We start from the raw sequence: 27,262 nt of genomic DNA, 5'->3' as shown, positions 1-27,262 counted from the left end.
AGCTCCCAACCTGCATCTTCAGGGTTTTATGCATTTGTTGCCACACAGGTGGGGGTTATATAACTGCATGGATGTGTTGGCAGGTGCACTGGTCTGCCTAATGAAGGGCCTTATGAATGTACATGCTAATTAGAACTACATTATGCCATAATGACCTGAGCAGCAACAACGCCACAGCCAAAGCAAATGACCTTTCAGTTAAAAAAAAAAAACATTTTCCATGTTGGATTTTCTGAAATATAAAGCTTAATTTTATGTAATATTATCAAGTGGCAACATCCAATGGCTAAAAGCTGTGAGAAAGTGCCAAAGTTCCCTCCTCGTCCAGGGGTTGGCCCCAAAAGGAGTAAATCCCCATAGAATCCCGTGTTAAAAAGACCAACTTCATAACAGAAATAAACATGTTTACACTCTGGTTAAAACAAAAAACAAAAAAAAAAAAAAAAAAAAATTTTTAGATTTAATAAGTCAGGTTTACCTTCATGCCAATGGGAAGTGGATTTTTATCTCAAGTTATTCCTATAGAAGTAATTTAATCCAGAAATTTGTCATTATTGGGTGTGTGTCCTTTCAATAGACCCAATATTTCACAATTGCCAAAGGTACCCAATGCAAAAAGACAGAATGCAGCACTACTGCAGTTTTTATGTGCAATTTAGCTTTAGCCTGCCATCGTTAGCTTGTTAGCGTTGTTTGCTTTGGGTTAGTTCAGTTAGCTCTTAACTTCAGGCAACTTTAGTTTGATAGATGTCAAATATCCACCCACATTCTCACAGCTCCATCTCTTGACCATTTTTTGTATTTTCTGGGAGCGATGGCATGCATAATGCTGCCAAGATGCCAACCGAAGAAACCGCCCAATGAGCTTCAACTCAGCTCTTCAGAAACCTACTGGTGTCACAGAAGCTCCGTCCATCTTTTATATACAGTCCATGAGTTTTATACACTCCTCACGAAGGTTATTTTTCATTAGAGCTGAAAAGGTCAGTCAGGGCAGCAAAATCTTTGTTGTACCTTTTGTCCACATGTAAATGCAGTTTTTGGACAAAGATAAACTTTTAGGTAAGTATGAGGTGACACCAAGTCTACCTTTTTGAATGGTGGATATTCAGGATTAGGCCAGTGCTAATCTGTCTTTGGTCGGTTACCTTCTATACTGAAGTGCTAAAGCGTCACAACATCACTCAAGAAAATTCCACAAGAAGGAAGATTTTTGGGATTTAATGGAAGTAAGCCTTCTGATTAACCATAATGGCTTCAGACATGGGGACCATTTCAGCTCAGTTTCAGTTCATTGTGTGAATTTTCATTTGAACAGAATTTTTTGGTACATGTTGCCATGTGGACAATTTGGGGGGTCAGTGGTGTAGAATGGAAAAACCAAAAGTTATTATTAAACAACTGAGAACAAAATTCCTTCACTTCTTTGATAAATTAAAAAAAAGGAAAAAGCGAGGAGAGTTAATCAGTGACATGAAGCAGTCAGCTGATCAGTCATCCAGACCTTACACTCATTTCATTTTCTTATAAAACGTTGGATCTGTGTGGCAACAGCAGTCCAGAGGAGCTCTGCTATTAATCTCTTTAACTAGCTTAAGTTGTGACATGCTCCAACAGAAACACCGGGACCAAAGTAGACATTATAATAAGGATATTGACTGTTTTACACGCACACACACTCACCCACACACACACACACAGACCAAGTCACATTTTGCAGATCCAAATCGGACGTTGGCAGTAACTCAGGAGAATTTAATTACTTCCTTTCCGTCTCCCTATTGGCCAAAAGGTCTGGGATATGCTAATTAAGCTTTGGCTGATAAAACATTTCCTCGGCCTGTGTGTCTTATTACTGCAAACTTCTCTGATTGCAGACTGAGTCCTACACACCGAGTGTCTGACAAATAGGAAGGCACTTTAAGCCACACACGGTGACTAAATGCTTATTAAGACGAGGGATATGACCTAGTGGTACGATGGCATCTTTCCAGAAAAAATTACAAAAACTTTGTGCTGCAATCAGTGTTCCTCATCTTCTTTTTCTAATTGATAATTAGTCTTCAATTAATTTGGGGCCAACATCTATCTCTTATCACAAAGGTACAAATTTATCAGCTGCTTAAATGATGGACTAAATTGGGTTGGCAATGTTAATGATTCACCTTGCAGGCTACAGGGGACATGAGGGAAATCATTTCTCCTGACTCATATTTAATTAACCTTAGCAGATGTGCTAGGCACAGCGCAGTGTAACTTAAGGAGAAGCAAATGTTGAGCATTAATGAAAAAAAAGGACAATTTATGTTTTAAAATGAATGTTTTAATGCAAAAACAAAGATGTTATATACATAAATATAAAACGGAGGAAAACCTTATAGAGATGTTACAAGATTATAAAACTGCTTTTTTTTTCCTTCTGTGTTTTAGATACAAGCAGTGTAAAAAAAAGGTTTTATACTTCTAAGGCAAACAGGTTACTGAGTTGGTTCCTTCATTTGAGGATCTCTGTAAAAGAAGAACCGGCCGTACCAGAACCCTTCATATAGATACATTACGGTAAGTACCTTCATGTTGTGAAACACATATTCTATGTCTAAAAATCAAAGAGCCAAACAGGATGTTTGGTACATTTACTGAAATATAAAGTGTCACTTTCACTCTTTTTGGTTGAGTTTCTACATCAAAGTTTGAAAAATACAAATTAAACATTAGTTCAGTGGACTTTTTTTTGGCGTAGACTGCATTCAGATGTAATGATGAACTGAAGTCGGAGGAAAAGAAGGATCAAAACGCAGCATTATCTTCTTGTCACAGAGGTGCAGCAACATCAGCCAAACAAGCTGCTTTTCTCCTCAAACCAACATCAGCTGTCATTCACAGAAACAGAATAAATGTAACAGGTTACATACATGTGAAATGTGCATGAGGACTTGTGTTGATCCATACAGAAACATCAAACATCAATACAATAAATCTCATCATAAGTTCTACAAATACTTGACTTGATTCACTAAATGGGAGTCAGATTTAAACTATATCCTGATTTATTGCCTACAAACAGACATTTATTCTTTAATGTAATGTGAACATTTCAAAGCTCAACAATATTTTTTCTTTCAATGTTTAAAAGCGTTTCCATCGGCAGGTCCAGGTCAGTACGGTTGGGTAAATCCTGATCTTTGTTCCGTTTCTACAGCAACCGTAGCCTTGGCAGCATATTGGCCAGATATCAATAAATGTGTCAGGTGCACAACTGCGTGATGTCATAGCGCCTTGCTGCCGTAACACAAGCTGCGTTTCCATTAGCCCTGGTATAGTGCAAAACCTAAATTTGCAATAAAAAAATCACTACTGGAAACACATGCAGTCAAAAAGGACTTTAAAAAAAAAAAAAATTCACTCCATGAGGTGGTTTTTAAGATGATTTGATACAGAAGTATATTTACGCGGCTCCGGACGTGACGTAAGAAGGTCATGTAACCAGTTCATTTCCAGTAAAGATGGCGCGGTAAAGAGCAAACAACAGCCAAACGCAGAATTGTGCAGTGAAGTAGAGAGGGAAGTCAGGGAGAAAGTCTCTGAAAAGCTGTGGCAAAGTAGAAAAACCCCAACACAACACGACGTGGCTCGTCAGCTACACGACGTTTTACAGGAACTGCTGCCTGGGCGTTAAATCCTGTTCGATGAAAAACCTGAAGATCGCAATTTGTTTTTTGTTGACACAAATTTGGCTCGTATCTTGTTAAAAACTGTCATGGAAACGCAGCAACTGAAACATGAAGGAGGAGGATGGTGGACATCCAGCTGTGTGTGTTCTGTCTTCTTGGCAGATGGACTGAAACAAAACCTCCACTGTGTTTTTAAGCATGAAAGGAAGGATGACTCTTTCCACCAACCGCGGGATGGAAGTGTGTCAAGCGCCACCTTTTGGGTTGGATCGGTAAGTTTGGGACCCCAATGGAAGGGTCCTCATAAAGTGGGATGGTTCAGGTCTGACACTGGTACCCTTCCCAGTATAGCCTGTGGAAATGCACTGACCCGTACCCAATTAACCTGGACCTGTGGGTGGAAATTCAGCTCATGAATAAAATGAAATTGTGATACATGAGTTGATTTTTAAGATGATCCTGTAAACTCAGCATGTCTCATCGTCACCGCAGTTGTTTATACTAATAAACGTCAAAATGTTATAAGTTGAGCAGATATCGTATGATGATCAAACGTGTGATTTACACCCCTGTAGCTCAAAAAGCTTCATCTGACACTAACCAGGAGTTCACAGAGGAAACCTCCATCTTTCATTTCTGTCGTCTCTGCTCTGATCTGCAGCGGACATCCTTCACATCACGACAGTCATGTGAATGCATGAGAAGCGATCTGTTGCTCCACAATCAGGGTTCACATTTACTGAGTCTCACAACTAAAACACACCGGTTTTATCTGGTTGCTGAGTTGTTTTTTAAGAGGCAAACTCCATTATATCATCACCCCTAGTGATGATATAATGGAGTCTTCTTCTACTGTAACATCTGCTCTGAGAAAAGGAGTAAAGGTGAGTTCCACAACGTGCTTTATTCATTTGAACCTCTCATCAACATATTGACTGAGATGTTTGATTTTTAGAGCGTCGCTGTAAAAATATAACAATATTTGTGAATGATGCCAACACTCACTACATTCAGTAAAAAACGCCGACTCATGTAACTGTCCTCCTACTGCTAATCTTTCTGTCAACTTTCATATCTTTAAGCATCCATCCAGAGGTTTTCCTCTGTACCGCATTCATCCAGTCCTCTTCTCTACTTTCCCTTCTTACTCCTTCTTTTCTCATCGGCTCATAAGCTCACATTCCTCTCAGCCTTCTAGCTTAAAAAAAAATAAACAGAAATAAAAAGGGAAATAGTTGTTTGAAATGACATCAATGTTTACAGTCTTTAACTACTGTCACCATCTACTTTCCTCAGTCATGTCAGAAGAAACATCGTCCACATCGACATTCAGTGTCCGTTGAACTTAATACTGCTGATTTTTGTTTTAATGAAATAGAAACGTTACGACTCCAACGTCTGTTGCGTGTAACTGCTGGCTCTGCTGCTAAGTGGTTAAACTGGTCCACATAGCTGAGCAGCACGCTGAGGCTCGCTTCATGGAGCTGAGACTCCAACACACAGCCGTACCGACACAAGGTGGGAACAGAGACATCCTCAACATCCAAACTACAGCGCACAACGCCAGGGAACAGTCTTAATGCGGCTTAATTCAGGCTGGTTTGAGGAGAATTTGCTTAATTCCTCTGTCCTGTTGAAACAGCAGCAGACTGGAAATACTGGACACAAGATGGTAAAAATCATCAATAAAAAAAATCTAATTGCTCTGAGAAGATTCAGGAAACAAAGGCTGACCATGTGGGTTAAAAACAGATGATCAAAGAACACCATACCTTCACACGGAGGTCACTTTAAAAAAGCTAAATGCTCATCCAGCCATAAATTCTGACTTTAATGTAGAGATTTAGTAATTACAGCTGATCTAAAGGTCATTCTGATGCAAACGTGAAGCCATTGTTGCAAACCAAGGTGTGTTTTCACACTCAAGTTACAACTAATCCAGAACTGACAATGTAATAAAACTGGTCTTCGACAGAAATGGTAGGAATAAAAGACACTGACAACATGATGACATGAAGAAATAATTCGTACAGCGCTTCTCTGCAACGTGTTTCTGATTAGTGGCGTCCTCCCTGTTCAGCTAACAAGCCTCCAGCAGTTCAGACCAGTTCTGTGTTGGGCAGACGCAGCGCATCACTTCATCAAGCTAACTGTTAGATTGCTAAAAATATATTTATTCATTCGTTTATTTATTATTAAATCCAGATTGTTAATAGAGTGATGAGAGAAAACCATCACTACGGATCATTTGCAGCTTCAGGACGCAAACTATGTCACCTCTGCAGTCACATTTTGCTAAAAGTAGAAAGTAAATTGGATTTATCTTTCTTTCCGGCTAAATAGGTTAGGCTAACATGAACTGTTGTTTCTTATAAACCAGTTTAACCAGTCAGTTTACAGTAAACAGTTGTTTCTTCAGGATTCAGATTTTCCACACTGTGCTCACTGTGAGATGCTCCCATTTGCTCACACACTGCATTAGCTCCTCCCCTCTTCATGCAGATCAATAAATGATGATCACAACTACATTTACTGCCTTCTACATGTTTTAAGATTATTTTAGGATCTTTTTGAAGCATCAAACAGTATAAGAGCATGCTATGTATTGGGATACTGCTGTAACAATTGTGATGTTGGCGATAACGTGAGTACTGGGGTCCAGTCTTTGCAGTGGATAAAGGCAAATAAAGGCGCAGAACGAGAGCTAGGATGTGGATGTAACGGAACGAGAACAACTAATGCAAACAGCTGCTTTTAACAAAAGAACATCAGCAAACTGTGGACTAGTGATTCTTCCACGTGGACACCGTACGACTGTGCATGTGAACGAGGTTACATTTAAAAACATCCAATTACTTTTGTGTCTCTGGCTGATCCTTGAAAGAGTAAAATAGTTACGTTTTAAAAATTCAAAGCAATCTGAGTGACTTCAGCCAAGTGCTGTCCAGCCCATAATGCAGTGTCTCTACCTTGCACGTGTGTGTGCTTTAGGTTTACTCCATACAGCGCTCACAGGGTTGGAGAATAGTGGTGATTTTTTTTTTTTTTTTTTAAATCGCTGGCAGCAGAAGAGATGCTCAAACAGAGCTGCTAGTGTTCTGCTGGATTTCATCTCTGGACCTGGTTTTTCTACACAGCTGCAGTCACGGCATTCTTCTGTCATGGGTGGGTTTGGTGCTGCTGCTGCCTCCCTTCCTCCCCAGTATACGGTGGCCGTACTGGTCTGTACTGGGCTCCATCTGATGCCTGGAACCAATCAAGAATGCTGTGAGAGTCAGAGATGGCAGTGCGGATGTAGTGAAAAACTGGAGGCAGTAATTTAGTAAAGCAGATGTCAGAATTTACCTGGAACTGTCTTCATCCAGATATGACCCCTACCTGTAGCCTCCACCCACCGTCCCACGTGTCATTGTGTCGTACCGTGGCACACGGAGAGGAGGGGTAGGTGATGGGGGCACATCCTGGCGCAAGGGCCCTCTCTGCTGGGAGCTGAAGGCAGGGAAAAGGGGTTTTTAGGGTGTTAAAGGGAATAAAGATGGATCCGTGTTTGAAGCTTTTAAAAGTTCATTATTGATGAGATTTATTTAGACTAGAAAACAGCGACTGATCAACAGATGTCATGTGACATCACAGGGGTTTTGTCTTTCCCATTTCTCACCAGTACACTGTGTGAAAAGCTTGTCTAAAACACGCTAGAGAGAAATGTCCTTGCCGTGACGATTACACAAAAAATGAACATCATTATGATGCAAAAACACAAATAATTAATGTACATCTTTAAAAGCTGATTAAAAGCAATTAAGTTCAGATTTAAATGAATTACCGCCTGACTTCAGTGTTCACCTTGTGTTTGGTGGAGTTACTAAATACAAATGTATGTTAATTAAATGTTTATCATCTCATATTCTGATTCTGAAATGAAATATTTTATCTGTTAATCTGGATTCTTTCATAAAAATCAATCGTAAGGCATTATAACAGTGAAAGAAAAATGTCTAAATATAAACGATCAAATAATCAATTCCAGACATCATCTTCTAACGAAAGCAGTGAAAAAAAATGATGCAGATATTTCTTTACTCGAACAATGAAACACAGTAAATAACTGTAGTGGATGTGACGGCAGTTCCACTCTGAAAACAGTCAACAGTCTGAATGTTGTGACTGAACGTTTGACAGGACTGGAACACGCGTTTATCAGAGCACAACAAACAATCTGATGGAGGAAACGGATGTTCTCATCTGCACATGGAGGTTACTCCATATCGCTACTGTTTCCAGGAGAACCATCACAGTGACGAGAAAGACGGCGAACACCGCTGAAGTGATGTAAAGAGAACGCTGATACCCAAAATGATGGATCAATCTCTCATTTATAGCATCAGAGCCCATCACTGCCACGAATCAAACGCCACCATCAAGCAAGCAACACCATGAAAACCAGTAAGCTCTCCAAACAGCTCAGGGACAAAGCTGCAGAAAAAATAGTCGTACCGACCAGTTAACATCATTCTCACAGTGAAGCATGGTGGTGGAGGCATCATGCTGTAGGGGGATGTTTCAACAGCACTGCAGCAAAGTACCATGATGCGGTCATAAACAAGAGCAGGTCCAGTGCAGTCACTTTCACATTAACGACACACACGCCAAAAAAGGTTTCCATCCAACTGGACGGTCAAAACTTAGGTGCAAGCAAGCTGAATATCTGCAGATTCCAAAAACTGATCAGTTATTGCAACTCTAATTATCACCACTGATGTAGAACCTGGGAGTCACACCAATCCACTTACCTGGGGTGCAGGTAGTAGCCAGGGTCGAGGCCTCGAGGGTCTCCTGGCCGTGGGTATGTCTGGCCAGGTGGGTAGCTGGAGTAAGAAGGGCCAGACTGGGATGTGGGGTTAGAGTACGGTGGGGACTGAGGGTACATCTGCTGGGGGGGTCCAGGGTAATGAGCTGACCATGGCTGCATGGGGTACTCTGCTGGATCCAACGGACCTCGTCTGGAAAAAGGAAAAAAGGACATTTTTAAATCAATTTTAATTTTGCTATAAACCAAAACTATAATTAATCCGAGTTGGAAGCAAAACAAATATAATAAACCAAATAAATAAATGGGGTCAAGTCACTTCCTTCAGCATCCAGTGTGACAGAAGACATGGCCGACAGCGAGACGCTCATAACGCCATGCTCTGAGAAAAGTTACTGTTGGCTCAGCTCCCAGATCTCACCCAGTGAATCCCATCATGGTCAAATACGTGCTTGTTGATGGTTCATTCTTTCCTAACAGACTAAGTCTTCATCAACGGAGAGCTCTGACCGTCTTTTATTGTCTTTTAAATACTCCTCCCTTTAAGAAAACTCTAGCAAGATAAACATGAGGAATAAAAATGACAAAGTGATGGGAGGCAATCAGAGGAATAAACATGATTGACCTGCATGACTCCTCCACAAAGATGCAACGTGAACCTCCAGCTCTGCTTAAAATCACCCACAATGAAACAAATAATCAACCTACTGCTGGCACTTTGACACAACATGTTAGAGAGCTCTCGCTGTTCAGCTTGTGGTGTTTTTTTCCATTTCATAACTCACAAAAAAAACCCAACAGAAAATGCTAAAGCTCCACTTGCTGCCATTCCGTTGACTTAAGGGCTGAAATATTGATGGAAACCTGCAAGAAGCGCTTTGGTTTGGACAGGAGGAGAGGGAGAGTCTGGCCATCCCAGCCAAAGATCACATAGCAACAGAATATAAGTGACATGTGACAGTTTTAGGTGGGCTCAGGCTCAGTTAACGCAAGCAAAGACACAGCTGCCGTAATCCAGTCGAGTCCTGCTAATAGATATCGATGTCTTGTACCCAGTGGAAAGCAAGTACACAAACATGTGTTGTCCACATAGCAAACATTACGAGGTATTAGATTTTATTCCTCCGTCTTTCTGTCTCTGCCATTTGTCTCATTTTTTCCCTCAATCTACTCATCTGTTTATTTTTTTTTATTTGATCTTGTTTTTGTTTTTGCGTCAGTCTTTTCTGATTCCAAAAATGTCAGATTAAAACTGTTTTCTGAAATTAAAGAGAGTTTATTATTATAAATCTTTACATCATACACAGTGGAATGCATCCAGCACAGTCTTGTTCCTCAGTTTCCATCTGATTTAATGGTATGGATGAGTGGGAGGCGCTTCCCAGCTGCTAACCATCTACAGTACTGACTAGAAATAATATTCATGTCCTCGTTCAACAGGAGAAATAACAGATTTGTGCATAAATACTTGCAGAGTTTAGCACACACTTGCAGAGTCCTGGTGGTCTCCATGCTGACGCCTGCGTGTGTCAATCTGGGTGGTCAGCAGTGCAAATTGTCCAACTAACTACATGCCCATCATGTTTGGCATGTCTGCTTCTGCCCCTCCTGGCTCCATATGCACTGTTAGCATGTTTGTGCATGTACGAGCATGCGTGTGCACACGTTGCGTTTCCGCCACTATGTCGACCGATCTGTCACCTGTCTCCTGCTTTCTGACTCATTCTGCTCTGCTTGCAGAAGTTTGGTGTCTCAGATGTCCCTCTTCCTGATGTCTGCAGCCGTTTTGTCTGCTGGAAGTCAGGCTGCCAGCTCTCCTGTCTGGTCACGTGTTTTCCTGATTCTTGGTCTCCATCTATTTAGACATTTGAAGATGAGGGGTCTCGCTTGCCGGGCGACCTGCAGGGGTCCAGTAGCGTCTGGCTTTGGGACGTAATCATCCCACAGAGGAAGTGCGCGGTGGAGAGATGATAAGGAGGTGAAGAGGGCAGAGATAAGAGGGAGAGGAAGAGTAGGGAAAGTAGAGAGATGGTGAGGAAAGCAGGAGCTGTATGCAGCAGCAAAAAGCAGATCTTTCTCCAGATTTACAGATAATTAGGAGTTACCAGCAGCCACGGTAAACTACAGCCTGACCTGTTTGTTTTTGTTCCCTTAAACTTTATGATTATTTCTTTTCTACTGCTTATCTGTTCGCCTCCGAGGTTTGTTATGCTGACGTTTTAAAGTGCTGCTTACTGTGTAATGGCTCTAAATAATGTACCCAGGACAGATGAATGCTTGGGCCTTTCTGTAATCAAAAGTTCCCAAATCTGTCTCATGCCTGCTGGAAATAGTGTTTTTATACATAAACTGCACACAATGACCAGGAAACGAGGCCTGGGAATAAAATCTTTGGATAAACGTCATTTCTTGTTACATGTGAGTTCACTTACACAAAATTAGGAGCGTGACAAAAGGAACTCACTGAGACAACTTTTCTGTGCTTTTTCATTCGTCTGATAGTTGATGTTGTCGCATGCAACACATCGACATGATGGCTGGATCATGTCAGCGGTGAGGAAAATGGCTTTTCCATGGAGATTGTGAAGATAAGTCACATGTTGCATGTTAAGGTGGGGATGCAGTCTCATGATGGATGCTTTCCTGTTAGCTGCGCCTCCCAACACTGACAGGTTTTAACTGAGATTTGTTTTGAATGATACTGCTAAAGAAGGAAAAAATCACAGATTGATGCACGGGATTGAATTTCTGAACAGCAGAGACTGGTTTTGCATAAAAGGACATAGTTGTTATGATCTAAAATATAAACATTTTTCTCCAAGTTAAAAAGTTTGACTATGTTCTGATCTCAGCTAAATCCTCTCCTTTATGACGAGTTGAGGAAAAAAAGAATAACAGCATAAGCAGAAAGATTTACATTAGTTCATGTTATTGTCAGAAGAAGTTTGTTGTTTTTTATAAATGAAGTTTTGCTGTAATCCTGGAACTTGTTACAAACGGGATGCTGATCGTCTCGTTATGTTGAACAGAACTGGATGGAAAAAAAATACTTTGAGCCCCTTCTTAAAGTATGATTATAAAAACATAAAACTGCTTGGCTCAATATGACAAATCATTATCATTGTTTATTAATAATAATAATAATAATAATAATAATATAGTCATTTTAAAAATGTTTTATCTTTTTGTTTTTAATTACCGCTCGTCTTGTCTGTTCTTGTTTTTGCTGCTACAACAATTTCATTCCCCTTCAGGGATTATTATAATCTTTCTGTTGCTTACAGCAAACCAAATATCCAAAATTTGATGCAACACGAAGTCAACTTCACAAGTTTTAGTGGCCTACTAAAAATAAAAGAAATAAGATGGTTTTTTTCTTTTAAACAGAAAACACAACAGAAATGGGGAATTATTAATTGAGCATACATTATGTGTATTACATTTGGCCATGCATGTGTTGGATAAAGCTTTGGACTTTAGGATTTAAACGTATGATATGATATTGATGATTCTTATTAACTTAAAAGAGCAGTTAAGATTTTTTTCATGGGCTGAAATCTGACACTTTTTGCGAGCATAAAACAATATTATTTTTTTTGTTATTTAGCTGTAAATAAAGCTCTGATACACTGTTAATTAAATTAGTCTGTATTTTTAAAACAGTGAAATTTTGCAAACTGTCAAAAAATTGAAACAATTTTCTTCAGTTTTGGTAAAAACTCAAAGTAAATACAAGTCTAACTTAAACTCAGTTGTTATTTCCATTTTGTTCTGTTTTGCCATGTCCCTTTTTTCATTCTGTCATTTTACCGGCTGAAACAATAATTGATAAATTCAATAAAACGTCTGACAGGCTGAAAATGAAAACAATCACTGCAGCCTCGGTGTGTTATGGAAGTTTCCATATGGGAATGGTGGAGAAATCCAGTGGTAATCTTTTGAGAATCCACTGTAAATCCGGTGGCAAGTTTGGAATTCTCCCTCCAGAAACCCAGTCAGCACCGCACAGCAGCTGGGGATTACACAGCAATGTGGATGGAAACCATTACTGGCATGCACGCGCACACACGGGCGAGCGGACAGTATGACAACTAAAACACTTAGGTTGACACAAACACACACATAAGGTTTTTTAAAAAAAAAAAAACATACATAAGCCAACGGATTCTCACACAGTTTCAGCGCTGAGCTCGCTACTAATCACCCCCCCTCTCAAACCCCGTATACTCTGGAGGAGGCAAATTGGAACACAGCTGGAGGGGAGTTTAGACCAAATGAGGAGGGCTGGTGGTCTGCTGGTGTGTGAGAGCTCATGTGTATGTGTGTGTGTGTGTGTGTGTGAGGAGGCGGAGAGGAAGACGGAACGAGAGAAACAGATGTAATGATTGAGAACAGCTTCCTGGCACATGCAACAAGTAGTTGAACATAATTGAGCGCATCATCAAGCCCAAAAAGACAAATTGAAAACATTCCAAGCAGAAGAGAAAAGCCACTGCGGAGAGCTTGAAGTGAAATTCAGCCACATTATACCTGTTTAGGGACGACTTCCTCAGCTCTGTGAGCTACAGAGACACTCAGAGATCAGGTCAGATATTCGAGAGGATAATTTGGGGGGTTGGGGTTTCTGTCCAGGTCTGACAGTAATTGAGAGTAATGTGAGCCGCTCTAATTCCATGGTATTTAAAAGATTTCTGATGGATTTCAGAGGAAACAAGGACTTGTTATATGTCCTCTGCACCTGCCCCTCTCTCTCATAAACCCACACTTTCACTCAGTCCCTCTCAAAGTGCTGCGCACAGCTGCTACCCTGGTTGGAAACACACAAACACAGCCATCTCCCAGCACGCTGCCTACCTTAGAGCAGCGTGAAAATCTTCAGAAAAATAGACACAGTCGCAGTGTTGGGACCGTCGTGATCAAGCGGCAACCACCAGCGGTTAAAAGTGAAGCCTATGCAGAAGTGCATAAAACTGCAGTTCCCCATTCATCCACTAGGGGCTGCAAAACAGTGCGACTCCCCATCTACTCCCATGTTAAAAAGAGCAACTTCATGGCAGACATAAACATGTTTACAGCCTGGTTCAAAAATCCATTTTCGGTTTATAGGTCAGGTTTACCTTCATGTCAACTGTGGGGGGAGTGAATTTTTTTCTAACTCGCCCGTTTAAAAGTAATTTAATCTCGAAGTTCGGCATATTTAGGGGCGGGTCCTTTTGATTGACAGGTACCAATCTCCTGCTTCAAGTCAGAAGAAACATAGAACTGCGGTTTTTAGCCGGTTAACAACGTGACTTAGCTTTAGCCCACTTACAGCCGTTAGCTGGTTAGCTCCCGTTATCTCGGGGTTAGCTCGGTTAACTCTTAGCTACAGAAAACTCGGAGTTCACTCCATGTCAATCATCCGCTATGACGCTCATGGCCTCCCTCTCAACTCCACCTCTTAGCCCATATTTGTGTTTTCCGGGCGAGACGACATGCATGACGCTGCCAACATGGCGACGGAAGGAACCTCCCACCGAGCTTCAATTCAGCTCTTCAGAAACCTATGGATGACGTCACGGAGGCTCCGTCCATCTCTTTATATGCAGTTTATGGTTGTGACCCAGGATGCTAAAAAGAAATCCTGAAAGCATATTATGATACCACAAAGCATCAACGTAAGGACAGGAAAGTTCCAGATGAAGCGGAGGAGGTCGCAGATGAGGAAGTAATGAGTGATAGTTGATGTGAGTGTAGGAGAAGCATGTGATGAAGAGGAAATAAACTAGCGTGGCTATAATTCATTTATTTATTTATGAGTCTTCACAGAAGTCCTTCATATATTTAAATTGCATCTGATAGAGTCGGATTGTCTGTTGATTATTCTGACAGCGCAGTAATAAAGCAGATTAATAGCTAAAACTGTTCCACAACTGCTGTTGTAATGTCATTTTGTGAGCTGTGGTGAAAATGGAGCTGCTGCGGTGTAATGTCTCTGAAGTTAAAATAACTTTAACTTTGCCTCATCTTCCTCATGTGATACTTCATTATGAAGCTTTAATCACACAGACACGCAGTCCAGACAATGAGGCAATAAATGCTTAAGTGGAAAATAATGAAGAGCGGTGAAATCTCACTATCCGTCTAAAGAAGCGCAGGAAAATACAGCAAAGTATATTTGTCTGAAGTCTGATGGAATAAAAAAAAAACAACTGCATGATTTTAGTATTTATCTCTGGTTTACACGGCTTAGTTAATCTCATTAACTTGGTGCATGGATGTCCTGTAAGCTGTAGCATGAAATAAATTAAGAAATTACTTCTCTATCTCTCTCTAAAACTTGTTTGGCATTACACTGGTCAAATATAGCCATTAACAATCAATGCACATCCTCTTCTAAAGTATTAGTGCGTGATATCGACACAAACAGTAGGCTGTTCCCAAAAAGCATTTGACACAATTGAACAGGACAAATGATTTGAACTGGAACATTATAGGACAACATAAGCAGCTTTACAGTGGCTGAAAAGTTATCAAACGGGAGGGAATCCTTTTTGATAGCTGTAAAAACATCTTTCAACATTCTTGGACATTGCTTGTGGTGTCCCCCACAGGCCAGTGTTAGGACCAAAAGAGTTTAAAATTCATATAATAATTGTTTGCAATGTTTCTAAAATGTGAAAATGAGTATTTATGGCAGAAAAAACATATATTTTCTGTTCCAGGGGGAACTTAAAGGAGCTTCAGGTGGTGGTTGAGTCAGAAATGTACAACATGAAATGGTGGTTTGACAAACAATTTTTTAACCTAAATAAATCTAAACTTATGTTATTTGATAAATGCAAAAACAGACAGACTTCACATGTGAATTTGCCAGATTTAGCTGGAAGACTAGTTTGACAAAACATAGATTTTCATTAGTCTAAAGATCGATATACAAATAGTTTTTTCACGATTTGATGACTATTAAAACCGTGTATCCTAAAAGGAAGTTTTGTCTGTCTCCAGCAGGTTTAGTGGCTTTTGCAAGGAGATTTATCATCCTTTAAGCCAGAAAACACACATACCACCACAACTGGAAACACAAGCCATGATGCTTTCCCATCCCTAACAAATTATTTTTAATTGGTTAAACTGGAGCATGCAGTTTCTACACCTGACCAAAAAGCAACTAAAGCACATCAAAAGACAGAAATAAAATTTCAACATAAGTGGAAAACGGTTCAGACAAGACATGAACTCAGCCTCCTGATTGGGTCATGTGTGTTCTCCGATCATCAAAGCCTCCTTTCCTCTAAACGTTTCTCCCGCCTGGCGAGCGTTTCAGACATTATTTCTGTGATAATTTCAAAATGTGCCCTGATACTCTGTCCTTACGTGCTGTTATTTTTGTGTCTATAAGAGATAAACAAAAACCACAGTGAGTGTCCTGGGACATAAAACATTGTTTACGAGCTTCCCAAACTTGTGTGAGGCAGCATATGGATACAACTGCTGGTTTCGACACAAGGCACCGCAGCTCTTCATGGATTGATATGTATACAATACACACACAAACCTGCCTTAATAATCTGTACTACTGTGTAGTATTGCCAAATATCAAGCAGGAAAATGATTTTTAAGTCCTTTTTTAGGCAAGCTTAGAGTGCATGACCTGGCAACCAGGAAACCAGAGTACCAGCAGTTGTCTGTGAAATCCTCAGCTCTGCCAGACGAAAATGACCCCAACAATGACAGCTTGTCCTTAGTTGCATAAGCAATCCTTACACACACCCAGGTACCATATTAGTGCTGTTAAATTACTCTACTTGGACATGCAGCCTTAAGGCAACAATTTGGATTTTACGTATCTCGTGACAGTCAAGGAATAAAATAAAGTAGTTACAAATACCTCAATATAAAGTAAAGGTAAAGTTAAATTAAATGCTTCACTAAAATGGTCTAAAAAGTACGAGTCTTCTTTCTTTTTTTTTTTTTTATGTATACTTTTGTTGGAGGAAAAATAAATGACACACTTTACATCTGAAAAACTTGTTATCTGAACCATGGTTGGCGCACACACACACACACACACATAGGCTCCCTCAATGTGATTGATGAATTAGATGGCTGATAGACTTGCCCAATGTTAGTTTTGCCAGTTCATATTGGCTAAAAAGATTAAAAATCTGCCCAATTTCCTTTTGTTTACAATATTAGATGTGAAAGACAGTCAGCAGCCATCAGAACATCAAAATTCACACGATTGTTTGGGGGGTTCTGATGTTTTGTTCATTATTCCATGAGTAGGATCATATTCACCAGCATGTGACTTCATGTTACCACATGTGTACCATGAAGAACAATGATTGTGCAGAAGACAGTAGAGTGTATTTGCAGATGAAGAGGACAAATCAGTTGTCTGTGTTTGACTAGGACTTAGCCGCTGTGTGAGAACGATGCACACGTACAGTGGATGGCATCTGGAACAGTATTAACTGAGTAGTGAGATGGAAAAAAAAAAAAAAACTGTTACCAGGGCAGAGCCAAGTGATGAAGAGTGACACTTGAGGAGGCAGGGCGAGGTTTTTCTGTTTTATTAAGAGAAGCCCAATAAGGCACTAAGCTGTTTTCCTACTTATGGCTAAGTGGTTACACACTGTGTGACTGAGTGTATTTGTTTGCCAGAGTTGGCATTTTGTTGGTTCAGCTGTCAGTGTGGTTTGCACTGGTGAATGTGAGTGTGATTTCTAAACCTCTCGTGACTTTTAACCTTCTGAAGTCGCACGACACTCCATCAGTTCCCACCAAATGCTTAGAAGAAGGGGTCAGAGGCTAAGCAAGGGTTTTATCAGCCAGGATTAGGAGACATACCAAATACAGAGACAAAACATCTGAACTGCTCTGCTAAAGTTAACAATCATTCAGTAAAAGATTGGTCCACAGACTATCATAAAAGTTCACTGGAATCCAAAATATCTCCAGGTTTTACTTTAAAGGTGGAGTATGTAAGATTTTCAATATTTTCAAAATAAATTAACTAATAAAATAACTACAATCATAATTAGATAGTTGTTTTTAAACATGTAGGTTCCAGTCTGTCCATATTTGATGTGTTATTAAATTACAAGTTTAATTATGACAAAGACCCTTCTTAAATGTTTGCCTACCAGTAAAAAAAAAAAAAAAGTGCCTTTTGTCATTTTGTCATTAATTAAACTTGTAATTCAATAACGCATCAAATATGAACCGACTGGAACCTACATGTTCAAAAACTATCTAATTATGATTGTAGTTATTTTATTAGTTAATTTATTTTGGAAATATTGAACATCTTACATATTCCACCTTTAATGGATGTTAAAAGCAGTATGTGTGACTTGCTGCAGAGAAGGTAGGGGGGTTGTTCCACATGGTCCTGCTGAAACCTTTATTCAGTCACTCTAATGCATTAGTTTTTTTTTTTTTTGACAGATCCATCAAATAAATGATCTATACTGTGTGTCTAAGATAAGAAAAAATCCAGTGTTTGTTTGTGTGCAGCCTTTGTGCTGCAAATGGAAAGAAGAAAAAATGCCACCAGCATGCTGGAACTTGCATTTTTACACCATTTCAGAGTTTTAAACGCTGCTTTCCTACATTTTTCAGATGATTTTTGCGCAACAAACACTGGTGCTGAGATCACCTAACATGTATTCAACAAGCTTAGATGTAGTCAGGTGAAAAAGTTTACATCACCCAGCTGATATTAAAATCTTCAGGATTTGGAATCAAACAGCTGTCATGACCTTTGAATTTTTAAGGTTAATGATGATAGAAAGCAGCATGTTGTGTAATTAGTACTTCAAAACTGAACTGTTTCACACTTCCATTCAAAACTTTAGAGAAAGTCAAATTAAGTTCACCTGGAGAAAGATTATTACACCTTTTAGGTTGATTCTGGCATCATTTAACAAGCTGAATATGCCAACGTTTTGTGAGGAGAGTGTATCAACATGTGCACATCTTTACAAATTTCACAGCTGTTCCCTTTAATCTTACTGTAAATGTGCAGAGATCTTTTCACTTAGTGTACGCAATTGTTGAGAGGTGGACTAAAAGTAGTCACAGGGCTCCGCATGTGACAAAAAATAGACTTTAAAGAAGGAAAAAAAAGACTAAATCTACTGAAAATAATCATAAAATGTAACCATCCAACCTAACTAATGATTCATAGCGAGAAATATTTGAGCACTGAGTATAACGTTGTCTACTGATCAGCTTTTCTATCACTATTATGAAAATAGATTAAATGCTTCTTGTAGAAAAGAAAGCAATGCAACACAAAGGTAACGATAAAGCCTGAATTTGCAGGTTGACAAAGCTGGTAAATGTGAAGGTGGAAACTTTCCGCAGTAAGATGGAGATAGATACTGTGGAAGTTCATGTGAAGTGATTTGAAATTAGTTATAATTTCTTGATGCTACCTCTGAAGAAAACAACAGTTTTCATTTCCTAAATATATTAGTTTAGTACTTTAACAGCAGCGGACTTCATTTAAATACAAGCATGAACACTTAAATACAAGCACATTTACGTTACATGTGAACTCAGTAAGAGACTGAACAAAGATTACTGACTGTTCACAAACGTCATTTTACTTGCTACTGGTTTGTCATTTTATTTCATATCTCTGTGGGGAATGTAACAGCTGGCAAAAGTAAACAACAAACAAAAAACCTTTACTGGCAAACAGCGCTACACTGAGGAGTCGAATCTTCGTTTGTATTCCCTGGAAAAACTGAAGAGCAAAGGACAATGTGAAGTTAGATGAATGTAAAGTGGAAAGAAGTGTGGGCAGAGAAGGCCGAGTCACACAGGACCAGGGGAAGACGATGAAGACAAAAACAAGACAGGTGGAAAGACTAAAACTAAACCAAGGGAAGCATAAAGCATACCAAATGTCAAATAGAGCGTAGAGAAGCAAGGAGGAAATAAGATTCAGGTAGAACACACAAAGAAGCAAATGCAGAGGAAACAAAATGATCATCCAAAAAGAGCTCAGATCTGAAAGAGTTGGGATGAATGGAAATCTTTAAAGCTAATGAAACACATGAAAGCGCAACAAAAACAAAAAAGCAGTGGAAATGAGTGGGAGAAAAAAAAAGGGGGACTAATGGAGAAGAAGAGAAAAAAAAATGCAAGCGCCCTCCAGAAAGCGAGCACGCTGAAGGTCAGCATCTGCTGAGAATAATGAGCACTACTTCACACACACACGTCTGCGTACTTGTTAATATTTCAATGAAACTAAACACCTTTCAGAGGTTCCTATCTGTCTTTGTCAATAAAGTTCTGTTGAAGTTTATTAATCCAGCAGTATATCATGCATGAATTACATGCTAGTGAAGGAAAGTAACATGATTACGTTCCCCTGAGTGTAAGTGTTTGTGCACACAGATTTGGAAATGTGCCTCGTGTGACTGCGAATGTGTGATGATGCATAATTCAAAGTGCTTGTTTTAAAGAACACGAGTGAAGTGTTAAGAGAAACGGGGTGTTACCGAGATGACAAGAGAAGGAAAGAGGGGATTAAAGGAAAGAGTGAGATAATGTAGTGAGTACTTACACTGAGAAGTGTGAGGCAAATGCAACAGCAGAGAGAGGAGCAAATTGGAAAGAGGGAGGGAAAAAAGGTGGAAACAAATAAAGCAAGAAGGTGCATTTAGAAAGAAAATGAAACAGTCCTGAAGCTAAAAAAAAAAGTAAAAATGAGACTATAAAATGATGGAGGACAAACCCATTAGAGGAAAATGTGAGGAACTAAGGGATGAGGACATCCAGATGGTAGGAGACTGTTGCCTCGGAAACACAGAGAGGGCAGAACAATGGGGATTTGGAGTGGGTTTCGCATCCCGTCGTAATTCGGCCATGCCATTTGGAAACTGAGCAGCAAAGCTACAGCCAAAACCACAGAGACTGACAATCCACTGCAGGCAGATCATCCTGATCAACAAGTCAAATGTGCAGTAAGACCGGCTGACGGATTAACAAAGCACAGAAGATGCTCCATTCTAGCACAATATTTAGCTTCCTCAGACCTTTTCTTCCTGTCAGCGTTGTTCTTTTCACACTTCTTACTTAACTCTGCTATTAGTGAAGCAAGCTTCACTTTCTTAACCCACATGACATATATGATCCATACAGTTTCTGACACATTTGGCATCACCTTATGGTGCAAACGTTGCTGAAAATCCTGTGGAACACAATCTGATTTTTGTCTTCTGCCCCTTAATGGACACCAGAATGCAGAAGATTAAAGCTATTTTAAACAAAAAGACATTTCATATGTAATAAGTGACAAATATTCTTAAAATGTTGGTACTTTTTTTTATTTTAAATTTTATTAAAGGGATAAATAAAGACATCATATTCCAAAATCTGGCCTTATCTTAACATGTTTTCATGGGTTAAAAACAGGAATCCTTCCAAAACATCGAGGACACACAAGCTTACATTCATACAGTGTTCACTCACCAGCTACTGAACACACTGCTTCCTATGCTCATTAACACACATGGCTGATCAGCCAATCACCTGGTCATGGTCAAGACGACTTGCAGGTAAAACTGAGCATCAGAATGTGGAAGAAAAGGGGATTTAGGTGGCTTTGAAGGTGATATTAGTGCCAAACAAGCTGATCAGAGCGAAATCTCTGAGGAATGTTTCCAACATCTTGTTGAACCTGTGACACCCAAGAATTAAGGTGGTTCTGAAGGAAAACCCGGTACTAGTGAGAGGAATGTAATGACATGGTTGATGGATAAGTATTATGTAAACAAGTTTGATAGGTAAAAAAAAAAAAAAGCACAATTAACACTATCATCTTGATTTTCTAAAAGAAAAAACATGTTTATAGTTTTAGCTGTACTGTGAGTGCAAAATAAAATAAGTCCACTATCTAGGTTTAAGGCAAACTACTTCTATTTCTTAACGTTTTAAAATAAACTCAGCCCCAGAAAACCGGAGGAAACCAGGAAAAGCCAAACTTACGAATCCACTTGATAGCCTTAAACTATTTGCGTTGCTTTAATATCGGAGGAAAATATAAGATAACCTTATTCCAGGAAGAATCTATATTACCATGAAAATACTAGATGATGCCATAAATCATGAGAGCTGCTGAAAACTGCGCAGCTATCCATAAAAACTTTCCGCAGTGTAACTGCACACTAAAACTGCCTGGATGAGCCACACAAAGTAAGGATGACATTCAGTCATGGAACGATCATACATTAACACGTGTGTTCCGCGCAGTGTCTGACTTCCTGAAATATAATGAAATCCACTACTAACAACAGCATAGTCCATTCAAACAACCATCACTATTTCACATCTTGAGCCAGTTAAATTCTCCTCAGTAAGATTTAATGGCTTCAAGCTGGGGACACTTTGCCCTGCATGGTTACAAATTACTGACAGAAAATTATGATTCCCCCAAAAGGGATTCGTTTTGTAGGAGGGGGAGTTTTGAAATAGATGGGAACGAACACAAGCGGCAACCTCCGGAGGTTAAAAGTGAAGCCTATGCGGAAGTGCATAAAATTGCAGTTTCTCCTTCATCCACTAGGGGCTGCAAAACAGAACAAATCCCCATAGATTCCCATGTTAAAAAGACCAACTTCACAGCAGAAATAAACATTGTCATGATATGCTGTATGTATGCAGTGTTAGACACTGACGGCAGATGGCGCTATGTGGCTGACCTGCTGCTGAGTCTATTTACGTTGAAAGGTACGAGGAAGTAGGGCTCTTTGTTGGACAAATGAAAAGACAATGAAGTTTGAAGAGTAAGCTTGTTTGCACAGGAATGATGCCTCCTCATTCACATAAAACAAACATGTTTGCAGCCTGGTAAAAAATTTCATTTTCAGTTTAATAGGTCAGGTTTACCTTCATGACAACTGTGGGAGAAGTGAATTTTTTTTTAACTCGCCCGTTTAAAAGTAATTTAAGCTTGAAATTTGAAATATTTAGGGGCGTGTCCTTTTGATTGACAGGTACGTGATCTCCCGCTTCAAGTAAGAAGAACGTAGAAGAACCGCGGTTTTTAACAGCTTAACAACGTGTCTTAGCTTTAGCCCGCTTCCTTCCATTAGCTAGTTTGGTCCTGTTAGCATGGTCATCCACCCTCGTGCTCACAGCCGCCATCTCAGCTCCACCTCTTTGACTCTTTTTGTGTTTTCCAGGAGTAATGGCATGCATGACACTGCCAAGATGGCGATGGTAGGAACCGCCCACCGAGCTTCAATTCAGCTCTTCAGAAACCTATGGGTGACGTCTCGGAGGTTCCGTCCATCTTTTTATATACAGGCTATGAGTCCAACATAAGGGATGTCTGAGAGGAAAACAGAAGCAGAGATCCTGCCAGCGCATGTTCAGCGCATATCAGAAGTTATGTTCTGCACAATGACAACATGAACCTCAGCTCAACGCTTCAAAACAGGAAAAACTTTAACAGCGAATAGAGCTCGATGGGATCTGAAGGCAACTGTTAAACTCTCATTGCTGTGAAAGAGCTACTTCATGTTTTAAGTGATTCATAAATCAATACAACGATTTGGTGCCTTCAGCCTTTTTTAATCAGAGAACTGGAAACGAGCTTACACTGCATACACACTCCTAATGTTGCTTGTCATTGCTCATCACCATGAAAAAAAGCATGCATAAACATGCAGAGTTATCCAACTTTCCAATATAACTTTGAAACAGGGAAATCTCTCCAGCAGCTTAGAAACAACAGATGGTCATTAGTGTTCACAGATGTTAACATCTCACAGCTGCAACTTAAAATAATCTGAAGCCAATCATGTATTTCTTTTAAAAAAAAAAAGAGAATTAAACAAGGTATTGCATCTGAATGAACAAATCTACCACATAATAATGATTGTGCCAAGTGGAAAAGGTCATTTAAAAATCCAATGGAAGATGATCTAGTAAGTAACAAATGAGTAAAAATCAGCGCACTCCTGCAATAAATACATGATTTATCCCTTATTATGTATTATGTATTCACATTAAGACAGTGTTAGCTTGCTACAATGAAGCATATGTCGATACATTTTCAGACTTTTGCACTTTTACTCCACATGAGCAGAGTATCATTTAACATCAGTTCAACTCCAGCATGACCTGAAACCTGTTACACATTTACCATCTGCGACCTGAAAAAGAAGTTTCCTCCCTCAGCCCGGGATCCATGCATAAGAAAGCATATCATGCCCGTTTGTCATGCCCACCTGCTGGCTCTGCAACACATTAGGGTTATAACCCAATATTTCAAAGTCCATGATTGATTGAGATCAAAGCCTTGGAAAAAAAAACAAAAACACAAAAAACAGTTTAAAGCACCAATGAGTGTAAAGAAGAGAAGCAGTGCATGTAAGGAACAGGATGGGGTCACAAGAGGAAAGACGGGAGGCTGGAAGCAGTCTATAACAGTGTTTCCACACAGCTGTCGAGTAATTTTAAAGCAAAAAAAAAAAAAAAAGAAGAAACATGCTTTTTAGGCTCTTTGAGGATGGGGTACAGGTCAGGTTATGCATGGCTGTAAACAAAACAGAAGGAGATGTTGTGGTGAGACCTGACAGCATAACGTTACAGAGGAAGCAACACAGAATATCAGTCCAAACCAGAGAAAAGTGGAAAAGATCGACAGGATTTTGTCTTTTTTAATTGGATATTTTGAAATGACTCTTTGGTTTCAGCTTGTTTTAGTCACAGTGTTTGTTAAAGTGAAGATAGCCAAACATTTACATGAGCAGTCAGGAGATAAGAGATAACAGATATAAGTTTACAAGAAACTATCTAGAGAACTCTTTCAGTTTCCCATGATGCACATCAACTTTGTCCAACACTTTACGTCTTTCTTCTATAAAAACATTCACAGAAAGACGTTATTAAAAATACGGCCTTTCTTTGTCTCCCCTGCATGACTAACATACAAGCAGGCTCTCAATGAGTCCAGAAAAACACAGAAAAACAACTGAACAATGGGGAGGATTGTGCGGCAGTTTTAAAGTGGTCTGGGAAACTCTCAAGCCCAGTTGGGAGGTCTTCTCAAGAGACACGGAGGGAAAGACGTTCCCACTCCATTTCTCTCCTCGGCAGAGTGAAATAATATTCAGCAATGTCCTTTTCACCCCGAGTTCAGAGGGAATGAAAATGAGATGTGGAGAGGCAGACGGAGAGAGAGAGAGACGCAAAGCCGGACGGCAGAAAGTGGAGCGACATGAATGAAAAAAACACGACTGAAAGAGGAGAGAGAGAGCTGAAAACACAGTAAAACATCTGCTCTCTAATTACTAAACATCTAATTATCATCATAATGAGGAAGTGACAGCCTCTCCAGAAACCTGGATAACAATTCTGATTGGTTCTCTTGATCTAATAAAAGCGATAACGAAGACAAATCGGGAGGGGTGTTCGGCAAATCAGATTGGGGCAAGGTTGTCTCTTCTACAGCTGGCCGCGGTTATCAGCGGAAACCATGGACATCACCATTGTCTTCAATCAAAGTTTTATGTTCTTTGAAACTTCAGTGCACAATAATTAGGTCTTCAACAGTGGTCATGAACAAAGACGGAGGGTACTTGAAGAAAATGATGTTCCCAAACAGTAAAGTCCAGCAGGGTGTTACTTTATTGATATAAAGCTTGGAAACCAAATTCATTTCATTCCTTCTTTATTCACTTCTCCTTTAATATTTAACGGTCAATATTTTTTATACTAAATCTTATTTTCATTCATTAGTTGCTGCTTGTTGCTTAATATGTCTACTTTTGACCTCATTTCTATTTATGTTACTCGTTCTGCCATATTGTTTTGATTTACGATAAAAAGAAAAGGACAGAAAACACAGATGTCTATGTGCGCCTCTACATGTGTGCGTCTGATAAAGGGAGAGGAAAAATGTGTAAATGGGTCAGTAATGGGGCACACATGGGGTACGACCTGCTGATGTTGACCATGCAAAAACTGATAGCCATCTACTGACCTCAGAAAGGTTGAAATATGAGTCTGAAGGAACACACACAATCACAGGTGCTGACAAACTCATCACGGGCATGCACGTGTGCTGCATGAATCAGTCAAGCTGTTTAAAACAGATGTACAATCACTCTAAAAAAAATTAGACGGCCTAATACTTTCCCATTAAAGCCAGCCCTTTTACATTCTTCATGTCTCCAGAGGGTGTCTTTACAAGTTGGAGCTCAAAATGCAGCAGAGATCCATCAATCTACAGCGCATGCATGCCCCTGGTTTCAGCGGTAATACGAATAGGCCGTTCCATCTCTGTCACTCTTTAAGGGGAAGTCCTCGACTTTTTAATGTATACATGACAGAAACATCAGCCAGTCATTCAAAGAAGTTGCCGGCCTTGAGCATATTTCAGAACCAGTCCCAATACATTTGGATAATATCTGAAAAAAAATGCCTGAGGAATCCTGATAACAGTGATTAGTTCAGTAAATTAGGGATTACTTTTACTATTTCTATTCCGATCTAAGGTAGTTAAAAAGGATATGAAGAATATTCTTCAAACATTTTGGTTTATTTTATCACGCTTGCCTCAGTTTTAAATCTGCCATCAGTGCTTTTTGTCGTCTCTGTCTGGTTAATTTACATCCGCCTTAGTGATGGAGGCAGATGGCGGCCCTGCCAGAGTCTGGCTCTGCTGGACGTCTCTGAAAACTGTCAAAAGGATGTTTTTCCTCTCCGCTGTTGACCATCGCACCGTGTTGCTCAGGACTGAATCAAAGAGATCAACCCTTTGGTTTCTTATCACAGCAGCATTTTCCTAATTGGCAAAATATGATTTGAGTTACGATAAACTAAACTGAATTTGACTGCAGACAGATTGAATTTGGCAAAATGTAATAAAATTTAATCTCATGTTATCTGCCTTAAACCTTGATAGCACCTAATTATTTAACCACCTAATAAAACCAACAAAAGACAAATAAAAAGTGCTTCATAGTTTTCCTAAAACCTCATTTATTTTTCCTTATTGTATGACAACTGGTACATTCACGTCAAACGTTGCAAATAAGTCCGTCACGTAATCCAACACGTGCTATTAGTCAGCATGTTGTTGGACAACACATCCACTAGAGGGCAATGCGGAGTTCAGAGTAAACGTGGCAACAGTGGAGGAAATCATGATAATGGGCATTCTCTGAAAGAGACATAAAAAGATGCAGCGCAACAGACAACAGTAGTCTTTGTGGCCGTTAAATATGTTGCAGATTCTTGTTTTTGTCCTGTCCGCTGGTCTGACATCAGCTATAATGTGCAACACTGCCCCCCCACAGTTTCCATGGATACTGCTCTGCTTCCCAGGTCTGGGTATACAGCTTCAAAAACTCTCAAACTGACTAAAATATTAACGTAATCGATGCAAAAGACGGACTGAAGGCTGTACTTATAGTTGGATCTAAGATTGAGTACAAATGAAGCTTTTATGTGTTTATTTTTACCTTCACATAGGAGCTTATGTTTTTACTGGTATTTGTCTGTTTTCCTGTTTGTGTTCAAGATAACTCAAAACATTATGGACAGATTCATGACATTTTCAGGAGTTGTTGGAAATGTGAAAAGGAAGGATTGAATTAACTTTGGTGGTGATCCGGATAACTATTTGGATCCAGGAACTTTTTAAAGGATTCTTTAACATTGTGCTTGGCGGATGTTTGCGCTCTTCGAGTGCTTTTCTAGCTTCCGATAATACCGTGACTTTACACGAGTTGAAAAGCTGAAACTGACATGAATTTGGTTAAAAGTTTAGTCT

The 27,262-nt window shown here is 39.6% G+C and overlaps 1 protein-coding gene across 1 annotated transcript in view; it reads right to left on the bottom strand.

The window, feature by feature from the left end:
* Window positions 1–6,345: 6,345 nt before the first annotated feature.
* The window catches only part of LOC306766896 (partitioning defective 3 homolog B-like), a 230,308-nt gene continuing 209,391 nt past the window's right edge, over window positions 6,346–27,262 (bottom strand). Inside the window, exons 24-26 of the mRNA XM_079254754.1 lie at window positions 8,462–8,671; window positions 7,017–7,160; window positions 6,346–6,917 (exon numbers count right to left, since the gene is read on the bottom strand). Of these exons, the coding sequence (XP_079110880.1) occupies window positions 7,046–7,160; window positions 8,462–8,671 (325 nt within the window). The 3' untranslated portion in view covers window positions 6,346–6,917; window positions 7,017–7,045. The remainder of the gene's footprint in view (window positions 6,918–7,016; window positions 7,161–8,461; window positions 8,672–27,262) is intronic.

The sequence above is a fragment of the Telmatherina bonti genome, assembly GCF_933228915.1.
Source record: "Telmatherina bonti genome assembly, chromosome: 15".
In the NCBI taxonomy this organism is placed as follows: domain Eukaryota; kingdom Metazoa; phylum Chordata; class Actinopteri; order Atheriniformes; family Telmatherinidae; genus Telmatherina; species Telmatherina bonti.
This window is presented reverse-complemented; position numbering and strand designations above follow the sequence as displayed.